Source organism: Thunnus thynnus, chromosome 3, assembly GCF_963924715.1.
Source record: "Thunnus thynnus chromosome 3, fThuThy2.1, whole genome shotgun sequence".
NCBI lineage: Eukaryota > Metazoa > Chordata > Actinopteri > Scombriformes > Scombridae > Thunnus > Thunnus thynnus.
This window is the reverse complement of record NC_089519.1, coordinates 16,934,212-16,949,122: the sequence shown is the minus strand read 5'-3', so window position 1 is coordinate 16,949,122 and position 14,911 is coordinate 16,934,212. Positions and strand designations below refer to the sequence as shown.

At 39.3% G+C, this 14,911-nt stretch overlaps 1 protein-coding gene across 7 annotated transcripts in view; it reads right to left on the bottom strand.

Annotated features, from left to right (window-relative positions):
- LOC137179643 (teneurin-3) overlaps positions 1-14,911 on the bottom strand; it is a 370,272-nt gene that overhangs the window by 132,473 nt on the left and 222,888 nt on the right. For all 7 annotated transcript variants that reach the window (XM_067584473.1, XM_067584474.1, XM_067584475.1 and 4 more), the window contains one exon: positions 238-411. In XM_067584473.1, the coding sequence (XP_067440574.1) occupies positions 238-411 (174 nt within the window). The remainder of the gene's footprint in view (positions 1-237; positions 412-14,911) is intronic.

The window sequence follows — 14,911 nt, the reverse complement described above, 5'->3', positions numbered from 1 at the left end:
CTCAGCTGAAGTACCAGTCAAAAGTTTGGACACACTTTCTCATTTAAGTGAATGGGAAAATGTGTCCAAACTTTTGACTGGTACTGTATATAAAGGGTCTTCCAGGCCTTGTATGAATCTGGTTTGTATCTTACCGATGGCAAATATCAAGCAGTATGATTTGTGGCTACGGCTGAACAGAAGCCCATAGTCCTGCGTGTACAGGTCTTTGATTTCTTCCCCCTCATTCCATCTTACCTCCATGAGCAGTACTTTGAGGATTTCTTGAACTTGAAGGCAGAGCGGGACAGGGTATTCCTTGGCAATGGCCTGGTGGGTGGGGAGTACACTGAGCCTGTTGCCATAGTGTAGCCGGGAGTTGCCGTGGAGAAGAGGGGGGTCGTGCCTGTACCTGTCTTAAAGAGAAAGTGCCTAGAGGGGAAGAGAGAAAAGTAGATGGAGAAATTAGTTATGGTACATTGGTTTTGTTTACATACATACAAAATTAACTGCAGTACACAATTTCATACTCTGTTGCCACCCCCCAGTGGCAGCATCAGGAATTTTGATGACAACTGCTGTGGGTGATTCCAGTAGACTGCACACCATATTCATGTTTGCAAACCCTACGCCCTATGTCCTGACAGTGACCCATCTTAGATATTGTGTTTTTTATGGGTATTTTCTTTTTAGCACAGAGCGAGTGCATGGGCATGGCTTATACGGGTCTGTCACTTGTGGCTACTGAAGAGGACGGTGACATTTTAAAGTAACTTGGCTTATTTAACTCTCTAAGCTATGTTGATTAGAAATAAAATGAAATGAATATCAATGTGGAGGCTTCTTCTACACTTACCCTTTGGCTACACTGGGCACATAACGTGAGCGGACTGTTTGCAGAGTGGACATGCTGCGTAATGGTTCTTTATGGTGGCAACACCTGCAGTGGACATACAGCGTAGGCTTGCGTAACTTTAAGGTCAAAACAAGACGTTGGATCTTGGTTTTGGGATTGTGTTTTCAGCTTTTGGACCCTGTGAAAACTGCCACATTTGTGTAATATGGGTAAGTTAACATCTACAGACTATGTATGTGAGGGATAATGTTACAAACAACCATCAGCTGATACTGGCAAAAGTAAACAAAGTAACTAAATGCAGACAGGGTGATACAACACCGAGGCGGAAACCCTGTTTGATACAAAGTAACCGATATATGGCTACTTATCAGTGCAAATTATAAAATGACATGAAACAACAGGAAACAAGAAAAATAATAGAAAATCTCACAACCAATCTGCCAAAAGCTAGAGTCATTTATCCTGTATAGTTTAATTATTTAAAAATATAGAACATTATAGCTGTGTATGGCTCGTTTAAAAAAATTAAATAGAAGACAGGTCTATTGTTGGGCTTATGCGTTTTCACTCCATGGTGCATATGCATGACTTATGAGCTGCTCTCTGGCCTTGTGTAGCCACTTTCATTGATTATAATGGAAGCGTATGGTCGCAGCATCCACTCCACAAGTGGTCCACTTATGTTACCTGCCTGGTGTGCCAAAGAATTGCTTGAGTACATCATTAAAATGTAGCTTAATGTGCATTGAACAGTCAGAATTTGCAACTCCAGTTTCTTGATCCATTTTACCTACTTTTAGTGATGTCACGTTGCCAGATCTACTTTTGTGAGAACAATATTATTAAATCCAACAGAACTGATGGCCAGAGCAAGGCAAATAAAACTCAAGTTGTAATAAACTGTAGTTTTTCTTAAACAAGATCTGTTAAACTGAAATTGCAAATTTTCAGATCCCGACTTTTGGAACTGCAACTTACTTGCTCTATGATATGAGTTTTTTGGCTCACAGCATTTTAGTCAATGTTCTGCCTGCTCTGAGCTCATTATACTGTACGTATATGTAAAATAAATAGTCTATATTGTTATATTTTAATTCAATATTCTAAGGTTTCCTCCACAGGCTTTGCTACCCAATTACATCAGCCAACAGTCCTCTACAGTTTACACTGCTGATCTACAATATGCTGCTAAATGAAATATTCACTTTGACTTTCTTTCTGGTAAAAAAAATGTCTGATAGTATGTCCTGCTTTGTGGCTGAGAACATTGTATTTATCTCACCAATTCTGCATTGCCCTAAATGGGAATTGATGTGATCTGTACTTGAGATCTTAGTTTCAGAGTCTTAGTTAGCTCTAAGTTTGATTTGGATTAAACTTGAATAAAACCTTGTTTCTGTAATACCTCTGTGCTTTTGATATAGTTCTTTGCGGTCAATGCCCATGTTTCCGCAATATACAGACCTTATTTAAGCATGTCTTGTGGACAGACAGCGAGAAAGAAAATGAAAATGTATTCGTATTACATGGAGGACATGTAGCCGGCCATTGCAGCGACATGATAGGCACTGCACTCAGCTGAGCGACTATAATACTCCCTCATAATCTCATACAGCTGTACACCAGTATGAGTCGCAATGTTTGTGACTCTCATACTGGTGCACTGTAGGTGTGTGAACAGTGGGGTGACAAATCTTTATTGTGCTTGTTAACTTGACAAATGAAGTCTGTAATATTCCCCTCTACATCTCTTCACTTAAGCATAACCACCTTCTGCTACCAATCCTGATTTATTTATTATCCGTAATTTATGATTATGAAAAGTAAAATGCAAGTTAATTTGAATATGTGTGTGAATATAGAAAAATCATTATTTATGGTATTTCTAAAAGAAGAGACAGAGAGGCATGCAGAAATACTATAATTACACTGATGATTATAAGCAACAACAAAAAATAGTCTCGTAATTATAAAAGTTAGTCAATAGAAAACATTAAATGGATGTTGCTCTCAGAGCATACAGACAGTCTATATGTCATATCTTGATAAATGATAACTGGGAAAGTTCAGCGTTTAAGGCCTCAGATCTCTTATTGAGGTATCACTTTCTGGTTAACCTAAACATGAAGCTCTCCTTCAAATACTTCATGTGTTAGGACCCTGTTGGAACAAGCCAATCAAGGGACTGTATGTATAAAGACTGTATAAAAGTGGCAGTCCATCTGAAAACCAAACAGTTCTTCTTTATCCCTATAAAGGCAGTCTTTGATCATTTCCACAGTGGAGAAAATCACTGGCACATACATGTATGCCTGCAGTAATTACCAAGGTCACAATGTCTAATTAATGACAGAACCCCAGCTAACGAGCATCTGTAATTACAATTAGACTGCTCTCTAACAAGGCTGTGTGATTAACAATTAGAACCCATTATAACAAGGGCCCTTCAATTAATACCTGCCTCTAGGCAAGATGTAAAGACAGAGATAGAAGACAGAAAAAAGAGAGAGCGGGAGTGAAAGGGGAGAGACCGAACGAATAGAGGAGACGGGTAACAGAACTTCAGAGACACTCAGCATTACTGTTTCTGTGTGTGAGTTCAAGAAGTTAAAGCAGAAACATTCAATTAAAAGCATCAAGTCACACGAGTTAACAACAACCCAAGACAACAGAACATGCTGTATTTCAGATGATTTGGGATGACATTAGGGGGTCATAAACTCTTTTCTTTATGTGAAAATAACTGTATACACCAATGTAAAAAATTACAGCAATTACTTAATGTGATGATCACCATTTGAAGGTCTGAGGACACACATTAGTGCAAGTGTTGACAAGTGAAACCGTGGATGAATAAAATACTTGAGCGGCTCTCAGTGGTGCTCCTCAGGGCCCACAGCTGACAGTTAATGCCATTTACCTGGTGTCCCTGGTCTGGTGTAAATAGGTACCTGACTGGCTGGAGTTAACAGCCATGAGGACTCTGGGGATCCACTGACCTGGCATTAACATGCATCTCAGGTGATCCATGAATGGATTGTTTCAATCCACCACACCATAAGCAAGCTCTGTGACCACACTGTAAATTAGAGCTAAAGCTTTAACAGTCAACATGCAGAAAGACGCAGTTTGAAAAACATCTGACCGACTAACTCCATCGAGTGGCAACCTCCGGGGCTGAAAAATGAAGTGCCAAAAACTGCAGTTCCTCAAATTGCCACTTGAGGCTGGCTCCAAAAACGAGTCAATCTCCAGAGACCCTCATGTTAATATGCCCAACTTAACAGCAGAAATAAACATGTTTACAGCCTGGTACAAACAACGGTTTTGGTCTCTGTATTTAATTTCTCCTTTCATGACAACTGTAAAAAACCTAATATTTGTGCTTTGCCGAATAATGTATTTGTAGTTGGGCACACCCCTACTGTAAACCTGGTGCATGGTCTTTGCAGTTTCTCACCTAATATGGCATTATTACTTTAATGGAGGAGTTTGTTTCCTCTGTCTACACGTTGTCTGCTGCTGTTTTGTTTTTTTTCCTGTTTGGTGGAGCAGAGGTATGTCATGGTGTGCACCACACAGCACTGCCAGAAACTAACACAAGAAGTGGAAGCAGCACCTGCAACATCATCATTTACTTGTTTTGAAGCACATCTTTTCCTCCTTATTTTTTACCTCAACCAAGAAAATTGGTTGCTGAAAATTCACATAAGACCTTCACAGGTGGCCATTATTTTGTTTCACAATTCCTGTGCACTAGGGAAAGACGTCACAGGTGTGTGCTCAATGATAACGCAGGATCAGATCATGATGTGGATGATGCATATTAATGCCAGGTATGAATGTAATCCGGCTAAATCATACCTAGGTACAATCTGGCTCTGAGGCTTGTGGACTATGATATAAATATATTTTTAAGCCTATTTTTATGCCTTTATTAGATAGCGACATTTATGGGATGACAGGAAATAATGGGAGAGAGAGACAGGGAATGACATGCAACAAAGGTCTGCTGCTGGAATGTCAAAATTTTTTAATAACCTTTTACGCCAGAACATCTGCAAACACACACACTCACAGCTTTATCCAGTCAGCAAGTCCTACAAAAGTTTTCTCCTTTTGGTATGACAATCACTCACACATACATTTCATTTATGTTAGACAAACAGATTTAGCTGAAATGCGGTAATGTCAGTAGATATAGTAATACACACACACCACACCCACACATGGACCAAACATGGTCACAGACATTTACAGATTTAATAAGTCATATTATTTGGGCTTCCTACTGAGACAGCAGTGCTGTTTCAGAAACACCTTTGTATGTCTTGCAACTTGCATCACATCTACTAGTGTTTCTCTTTCATAGTTTTCCGCTTGTACATTCACCTCATTTGATGACAACATAAAATGGGTACATTAATGAAAAATAGTCACATTTTATCATGCTTTCATTCAGGGAGAGACACAGAGGCTGGGTGTGACTGCTAGATCACACGCACACGTATGAAAGTAAAACTTTGTAATAAGTTCATATCACAAAAACAAAGCCAAAAGAAGCCCATAAGAAAACTCAATTTAACAAACAACTCAAAGTCAAAAAGTTTGTTTTGTCAGACGATATCAGCCTACTTAAAAATAAAAAATTAATTTGAACACAATTGGTCTATCTCGAGATTTTCCTCTTCTTTTCATTTTTGTTTTGTTATTTTTGCCGCCACTTCCTCCCTTTCATCACCAACATAACTTTCAAATCAATTAGTTATAAAGTTGTAATTAACTTGGGCAGTGAAACTGAACACTTGGAGACACCATGGAGAATCTTGATGATGTAGTTTTAATACTCCACTGTTGATGCTGTGCTGACATTGTGAAAAACACATTCAGATTCGGGTGGCAACAATAAACAAGATGCCTGAAAATACAGCTGTCTGCTGTATTCCAAGGGACGTCTGTGCACTTCATCTGAAATGTAATTTAAACCAACTGCAAGAAATGATCCCAAAACACGAGCGTTTCTAGGTAGACGGACTTAGATTGACATCTGATAGTCTGCAGTTTGTCATGCTTGGAAAGCCAAGCATGATGAAATGAATTCTGGACTGATGGTCTTAATCAGTTGTTTCTATATATGTTCTAATATGAACACCAGAGAAATCCATCATGCTTAGCTGAAATTACAGGGACTGCTATCAGATTTGTTTTCACCAACATCTGTCACCAAGAAGTCACATCAGTTTAGTTAACATTTCTTTGTAATTAGACACATCCTCTTGAACACATGAAATGCAAAAATGCAACAAAGTCAACATTGATAGAAACAGATAAATACAGAAGTGCAGCTTTAGTTTTTTTTCTTTGTTCTTAGCACTCAGTCCTCGCATTTAGACGGTTTATTTTGCATGAATAGAAACCTTTTTTAAGGCAGTAAATCAGCAATCAGCTGCTTTGATCACAGAGCATCAGTCCTGGCAATTCCTGCAAGCCCTCTGCAAGTTATAGCCATATCAACCCAGCCAACCATAGTTGGCAGTTGAATGCAAGTTGGAGACAGTGCTTCTTGTGAGATTAGAGACATGAGGTTTTCATTATGCTGCTGTACTGGGACAGACTGTATACCAGCACTGGAACTTTTGAAAAGCACAGACACAGCACAGGGCTGCAGATAGCACACTTACCATTCTATACGTGTTTTATGAGTATTTAAATGCAAGTTAATTACAGCAGACACACAGAGGATAGCGAGGATAAGAGTGTAAAAGGATTGTAACCACTGTGCTTAGCAGAGAGTAGCATGTTGTCAACCATAACTAATCTGGTAGTCCGTTAATAATAACAGCCCTTCAAATGCTCTATTCTACAACCTGCATTTACATTACATTAACACTATTTACACTGGGCCTTTTATGTGTCTTTGACAATAGGATCAACACAAGGAGGATGGAGCTGGCACCTTAGAAATGTGCTTCTCTGTGTGTGTGTGTGTGAGTAAATGTGACAGAGAGTAACAAAAGCGAAGAAGAGACATGTTACGGATCCTCAGGAGTAAAATGACTGTAACTAATGTGTGGACAGTAGATGTTGTATATACTGTAGCTGACATGTCTAACATGGAGACAATAGCCAACCAACAACAGTGTTCTCCATACATTCCTACATAAATATGAATAATCCCAACACAACCACCACAAGGGTCATTTTGATTTGCATTTTACTGTCTAATTGATTTTTCTCTTAATGCCTAAAAATCATGCACACACCCACACACATATGAAAATGAATGCATCAGATTTATGTTTGGTAAATGGCCACCATAAGCTACATAGTGTTTTGGGGTTTTCTTTGTATTAATTTCATTTTATTTTTTGGACATAGACTGCTTACATGCAACTAGCATCTGTGGCTACTCCCTGAGTTTAATTTAGAATACATAAAATTCAATCTGCAAATTCCACAGTGGGTAAGAGGCCTGTGTCAGTGATATAAATCAGCTGTTTTTCTCTTTCAAATTTTTCTTAAAATGTTCATTTTTAAGGGTCTCAAAGGTGTTGACAGGAACGTCTCCAGCAGAAGCCTAAGGTAAATGAGTAAATGTCTCACAAAGTCCAGCGGGGATCAGGAAAAGTTGCCATGGTAACAATGCAGCTGCCCATGTGAATCAAATCTTAATTGGAATCCAAACTGTTTTTTTCTTTTGGTGTTTTGATATTGAGTGTTTATTAAAATGTCTGGCAAATACTGAAGAAGAAGAAGCCAAACTGGACAGAAGAGGAGAAACTTGTGCTTTTAGATGAATCTGTCAAAGGAAAACAGATATTCCAAAGAAAATATGATCCAGAGGTACTGCTCTGTCTGAAGCAAACAATAACGTGCCGAGAGGAAAAATAACAAAAACACATTTGCGCAACTCTTTTTTCCCCCCAAAGAATAAAATTTTATTTATTTGAAGGTGAGTTTCTTAACATTTATAAAGTTTACACGTGTTAATATACTGTATGTATATATATATATATATATACACACACACACACATACATATATACACATACATATATACATATATATAATAATAATATATATACATATATACAAAACAGGTTAAGTATTAAAGGCAATAAATACAACATAACATAACAACATAATAATTACAATGCGTTGTTTAAAAGGCCAATGGCAGCTGGAACAAAAGAATTCCTAAGCCTATTGGTCCTGCATGAAGGCAGACTGCATCTGTGGGCAGACAGGATCAGCTTAAACTCACTGACTGACTGGACCTTCTTAAAGGTCCTAACCTGATACAAAAGAGTCAAGTCATTAAGAGTTTGGCCTGCAATTTTGGTGCACACTTTAAGTGACCCGTACCAGATGATGAAGGAGAAAGTCAAGGCACATTCAAGAAAACAAGAATAAAACATTTTCATAAAAGTGTTGTCCACATTGAAACTAGGAAGTTTACAATAAGCTTGGTGAGCTTTTATACATACAGCATCCACCTGAAGCTTGAAGGTCAGCTTATTATCAAATACAGTGCCAAGATATCTGTACTGCTGCACAAACTCAACAGCCTGATTGTCATTTATTAACACAGGGGAGATGACCGTAGGATTCTTCCAGAAATCTGTTGTCATCTCTTTAGTTTTAGGCACATTGATGTTTAAGAAGGATGTCCTGCACCAGCCTGTGAATTCTGCCACTACATGGCTATGATCAGGGTCATCACTGCTGAGGAGAGACACGATCACTGAATCATCTGCAAGTTTGAGGATATGACGTCTCAAATTTTGTCTTTGGCACTCATTTGTTTACAACACAAATAAAAGAGGTGAGAGGACGCACCCCTGGAGTGATCCAGTGGAGGAAAAAAGAACATCAGATGACACACTGTTCACTCTAACACCTTGGGACTTCTCAGTTAAAAAGTCCATCAGCCAACATATCAGGCCAGGATCATTGTTGTGGATGCTCCTTAACCTCAGCTAAAATATGTGGTTGGATGCAATTAAAAGCTGAGGAGAAATCAATAAAACTAGACATACAGTCTTTGCTCCCTCAACGTGTGATAGAATCATGTTAAGTAGGGTGCTTGTCGCAACGTCAACACCCCTAAATTTGCCTGCACTGTTTTAAGAAGCTCATCCTTCACAATTTTCTCAAGTGATTTCATAACCAGAGATGTAAGCACCACAGGCCTGTAGTTCAGTGACTTTGGAGAATTGTTTTTTGGCACAGGTACAATAACGGAACACTTCCAAACACAAGGAACCCTATGGAGTTGGAGAGACAATTTAAAAATAAAATCTGCCAACTGTTTGGCATAATTTGTAAGGATACGACCTCCCAGCCATCAGGGCTTGGACTTTTCCCTTCCTTAACCCCCTGGAAAAGTTTCAGGACCCTACCCCTGTCAAAGTGCACACTATTCTGCTCGGAAACAGCATTTTTAAAAACTGACAGCTCCTCACTAAAATCATAGACATTAAAGTGATTATAAAAAATGTTCAGTTCATTTGAAAAGTCACGATCAGGCTTGCCATTAAGGCACATCCCAATCATGGATTTCACTTCATCCAAGTAGGGCGTGCAACTTCTCTACTTTATCTTTATAATTATACTTCACGATCTTAAGTTCCTTTTTGACTTGTGTCCAACTAATATTCCGCTGGATAATTGTGGTTTTGACAGATTTGGAGACCCATGGTTTATTATTTTCATAAATGGAAATTGATTTCTGGGGAATGACCAAGTCCTCACAAATGGTAATGTATGCAGACACAGTCTCCGTCAGTTCACCAAATCAACACGAACGTTCTTAAACAAGTCCCAGTCGGTACAGGTGGAGGCACCGTGTAGACTCTTCAGACCAGACGGGAACTAAACGCCGTTCTGGCTTGTTTCTCTGCAGGAGGATGGAAACAACTGTGATCTGACATACCAAATGGAGCTCTACGATGGGATTTGTAAGCTCCCTTCACAGATCCATAACAAAGGTCCAGGCATTTTGTGAGTCGTGTCGGACAAGTAACATACTGGTAAAAATTACCCAAAAACTTTCCTGGTTTGCAGTTATTAAAATCGCCCATAACAAAGTTTGGTGCATCTGGCGCTTTCACCTGAAGCCGTTGCACTGTTTTAACCATAGTCTGAGTAGCAGTGTCAACATTAGCCTTCAGGTGAATGTAAACAAGCATGACCAATAACTGTGGAATTTCCCTCAGTAATTAAAAGGGACGTAGGGATATGGAAAAGAGTTCAATGTTGAGGGTGCACAGTGTCTCCCTTACAACCACCAGTAATACACCAGTTTTTGTTAACATGGAGACACAAGCCTTCACTGGTCACTGTGGAGTCTCTGTCAAGGCGAAATGGTACTCCAAAGGCCTCAATTTCCAAATCAGACTGTGAATCTTGTTCTTTGAGCCATGTTTCCGTTAAAGCAAGCGCTGTTATAGTCCATCAGGAACTTGACATTTGCCTGAGGCTCATTAATGTTGTTGTGGAGTGACTGGACATTGATTGGCAAGGATCACTGTGGGAAGGGGCCTTGTCTCTTGAGCCTCTGGCGCACGCGCTCTCCCTTTTCATCACAGCCTTGGGCTGCCAAGGGTTCCATGGTGCCCACACCGGAGTTGCAGAGAAGCAGGAGGAACTCATGGCTATACTGGACATGCTCCGGGTACGCAGATCAGTTAAAAAAATGAATTAGTAGTAATGATAAAACACGTCGAACAAGATAAAAACCACAGCACACACAGCATACCGCACAACTGCCGCTGCCTGTCGCCATTACCAGCTCCATATTCCATCTGTCCTCCATCTATAATAGTTTTATATTAAGAATCAAGACATAAGAGCAAGGGTCACTATTGTCCTATACTCTTTCACAATTTATCTTTATTTCGGCAACAAACTATGTAGCTGTGTGTGTGTGTGTGTGTGTGTGTGTGTGTGTGTGACTGACATAAGCGCCTGCTCAATCCAGTGAGCAGTTGTGTTGGGTGTCCCTTTACGCAACAGGTGGGTGCACATAAATCTGTGAGTGTGTAATTGTCAAAGGGTACAATATTTGTCTTTATGTGTGTGTGTGTGTGTGTCTATGCCTGTCTGTCAATGGAGGGATTACCACCTCTAAATGAGGACATTCACACTCTCCTGTCACATCTCACTCCATTCTTTCTTCCTTTCATCTCCTAAGAACCCAATAAATGCCCATAACACACCTCTTCACTTTCTCTGTGTCTATCTGCAGGTTTGTCACTCATACATCAGCTGTAGCTACAAATTCAACTTTGAACAAAAAGTGAAGCAGAAATTGAATAATCCCCCCCCCCCCCCCCCCCCCCCACTCACACACACACTTTCTTCTATCAACTTAGAATATATTGTTTGCATAACAAAAATCTATGCTGTACAGTCAATAGTCTTTTCCCAGAAAAAGGCAGTAAACACACATTTTTAATTTGTTTTTTGTCTTTAGAGTAGCACCAAGTCATTTTGAATTTATTTTCAAAAATCCCAGATTTTGTTAGCACATGTTAATAGATTTGGGGGATGTAGAGCACAGAGGGAAACATCGAATCTGTGACTGGATTTGAAGAAAGAAATTAACTGTGTATATATATATATATATGCACTGTGAGCTGTTGTTGTTGATGTGGAGAGAGAACATCCTGCAGATCTGACTCCACTGACAGGTCGTCTCTAGTCTTGTTTTCATGTTTACCAGCGATGAGAGAACCACATAACACTATTATGAATTTGGTAATGTGTAACACCACAGTGAATGCACACATACAGTAATGGATATCTGTGTTCCACAAGCAGCTAAAACGTGTCCGGTAATTCATTAGCTGAGTACTTTTGTTGGTTGACTCAGATTCAGTCATCTGTTTGTTGAGAGCTGAGATGTTTCAACATTTCTTTGAGCTGTTTTTTTGTCTCAAATCTTTCCATCACTGCTCTGACACTCACTTTTCTGGCCACTGAGCTCCTGCAAAACTCCTGAGCCAAGAAAGCGTGTTGTGTTACTATGACAACCCACAACTGTGAGTTGTCATGTCAGCTTCAACTACCTGCATACTAAACAGTTTTGAATGTGGTGATTTTCATATTTATTGCTTATTTATTCTGTTTTGATATGTTAGAAAACTTAACATAAAACGTAATGTAAATGTCTCGGTTTTTTTAATGCGCTGAAATGTTATTAAAAACACACAATATATGAACAACGATATGATTAATCTCACAGCACTTTGGGAACCACTGCTATAGATACAGTATATCAGTTATATTTGTATTATTATGGAAACAGTATGGAAGTTAAGGAGTGTTTTTTCCTGTTGAATAGAAACACTGTTGCCATCATGCCTGCAGCACCTGTTATGATCACCCAGCCTCATGAAGAGCAGCCATTAGTTAACATGGTGATCGATCTGAGGCCAAAAAGCCAGAGTTAAGCCTGCTGTTAGCTCACTAACCCACTAATGTCAACATTACTCAAGTTTAGGCAGCTTTTATTGCAGTGTGACAGATGAAAAGGAAAGACAGATTTCTGCTTGTTTAGTTTGAACCAGTGGATGGAGCAGTACTCCATATAGAAGTAAATCAGCAATGAAGCAAAAGTAGGGGAAAAAAGTCTACTATCACTCAAGGTAGTGTCATATACAACATCATGTACACTAAGAGGCTGGCATGGGGCACAGTTTCACCTCACATGGTGTTAGCGTTAAATGTACAATTACTGGACACATAGAAGCAATTGAGGATAAAAAATATGGAGAGGGGGAGATGGGTGGAAAGGAGAAAAAACAGAATGATGGAGAAAAGTGAAAGGTGAGAAAGATGTAAGTGACTGTGGCTGAATATAGTAAATGTGTTTAGCATTGAATCTGGAAAACGTTCTATCTCAAAATTCTGTGTGCGTCTAAGTGTTTGATAGTGTGCATATGTTATTTTGAGTACTCCACGGTTTATTTACCTGGCTGTAAATATTTGTGATAAAACTGTATTTGAAAGTTGGCTCAAAAACAGACACACATATACTTACAGCCCGGGTTAAAAGGGAGGGGGGTCAGTCTGAGAGAACTGAGTATATAGGGTAGAGGTATGTGGCAGTTGGTGAGTGTTTTGTCTGCACAGATTAACTATAGAGTCTATATGATACTGTGCCTGTTTGACACACACACGCCCCTGCGCACCTACACACACACACACACACACACACACACACACACACACACACACACACACACACAGGCTATGTGATACCATGTCAGTCAACAAGAATGTTAAGGAGAGAAACAGTCCCTGTTTGAACAGGACATAAACCTGAGTTAGACTGCTGCGTGGGAGTGATAGTGATCTTTTCCTCAGATCTGGTCCAGTGAGGGTGTCAACCTCTGCAATGAAGCTCATGATGCAGTTTCACTGATGACATATTTGATCAGTGCTACAGTGGTGTATGGGACCATCTTTGTGTTATGTATCTTATAATAAATCTTAGCAGCACCACTGAGTTTTAGTAGACTTTGACTCGCTGTTGTTGCTTGTGTAAGTTGACATATTTGATAGAGAGTGGGTGGATGACACTTCTGTCTAGGGAAAACTTTTTTTGTCTTGAAACATTGAAATATTCAAATAAAAGACTCAAGACTTGAGTGTGAAACTTGAGTTGCTGATGAAATCCTGGCGTCTGCTCTTTTCAAAGTGATCTGGTAGTTGAATCTGGTTGTTCTGCTACTTATACTCTGATCAAGGGAATTTAATAATCCCTTATGATGTAAATTAGCTGTGATCTTTGCTATTTTTTCTACATTTTATGTTCTTTATGAACATAATCTTTTGACACCTTTTTTATCTGTTGATATACATCAAGTATGTTAAAAGTGGAATAATAAGGATTCATGCAGAAGTCATTTGTGAATTGACACTATTTTAAGTCAAGTGCTTACTAACAGCTACATGCACAATACTGTAAGTGACTGTGATGGCCTGTGAGCACTTATAACCATGAAATGATATAATCAGACTACAATACCATACATTCTACAGTCACCACTTACACTTATGTTATTTATTTGTATGTATAATTAGTATTATAAGCAGAGCGTTAGCCGTAGCATGGCCGGAGGGAAGCACAGCCAGCTAGCCTCTGCTAGCCTCCCTGCTAACATTAGCCCCGGTTCTGCATTTGGATCCAACCAGAGCACCAAGCCCCGCCCGGTTTGTTATTCAGGTTAAAGTGGGAAGAAGCAGCCAGTCTGAAGGGCAGCTTGAGTGAAGTGGACCTGCGGAGGAACGCCGGGACCGTCAGGGTGAAACAGTCCGTGGAGGGAAGCACAGTCACGCGGTGGAGGAGATGGCAACAAATTGGCCTCTCATAATCGGCAGAAATGGCCGATGCCGATATTTCATTTTAGAGCTTTTATCCGCCGATACCGATGACGTGCTGATGACATCGTGCATCCCTAGCCTAAGTCATTTTTTCAGGTTTCTCAGAAAATACAAAAAAATCATCATGGTGTGCATGCACCCCTTGGAGTGCACAAGCTACCTCTAGACACTGCACAACAGGCATACTATAATACCGGTCAAATGATGTTATGATTGCTAATATTATGTTCAAGTGAGATTTTCATTAAGTAAAAACACAAAAGTGAAGAGGATCCTTTGTAATTTTTTAGTTATACACATAATTTCTAGCTGTTAGATTACAATACGGTATTCAAATCTTTCTTAAGTAGATCATGTAATGTGGAGAAAATGACACGAAAACTGTAGATGAAATATTGTTTAAAAGGCAGAAAAGAGTTAACAGAAAGCCTTGTAATCACTTGTAACAGCCACAGATTCTGGAGCCTTTCCACTCTTTGCTAAATGCTAGCATCATGGACTTAGCTATTTTGCTGACTAAAATGCTGACTAAAAAGACTGAATAAAAAGACTAAACAACTATGTAATATGACAATTTAGTCACACTCTTGACATAGGCCGTTATACATTATCAGTTCACCTAAAATTGACACATAAAGCAACCTGTTCTGCTCAGTTTGTGAGCAAGTTTTATTAAAAAAA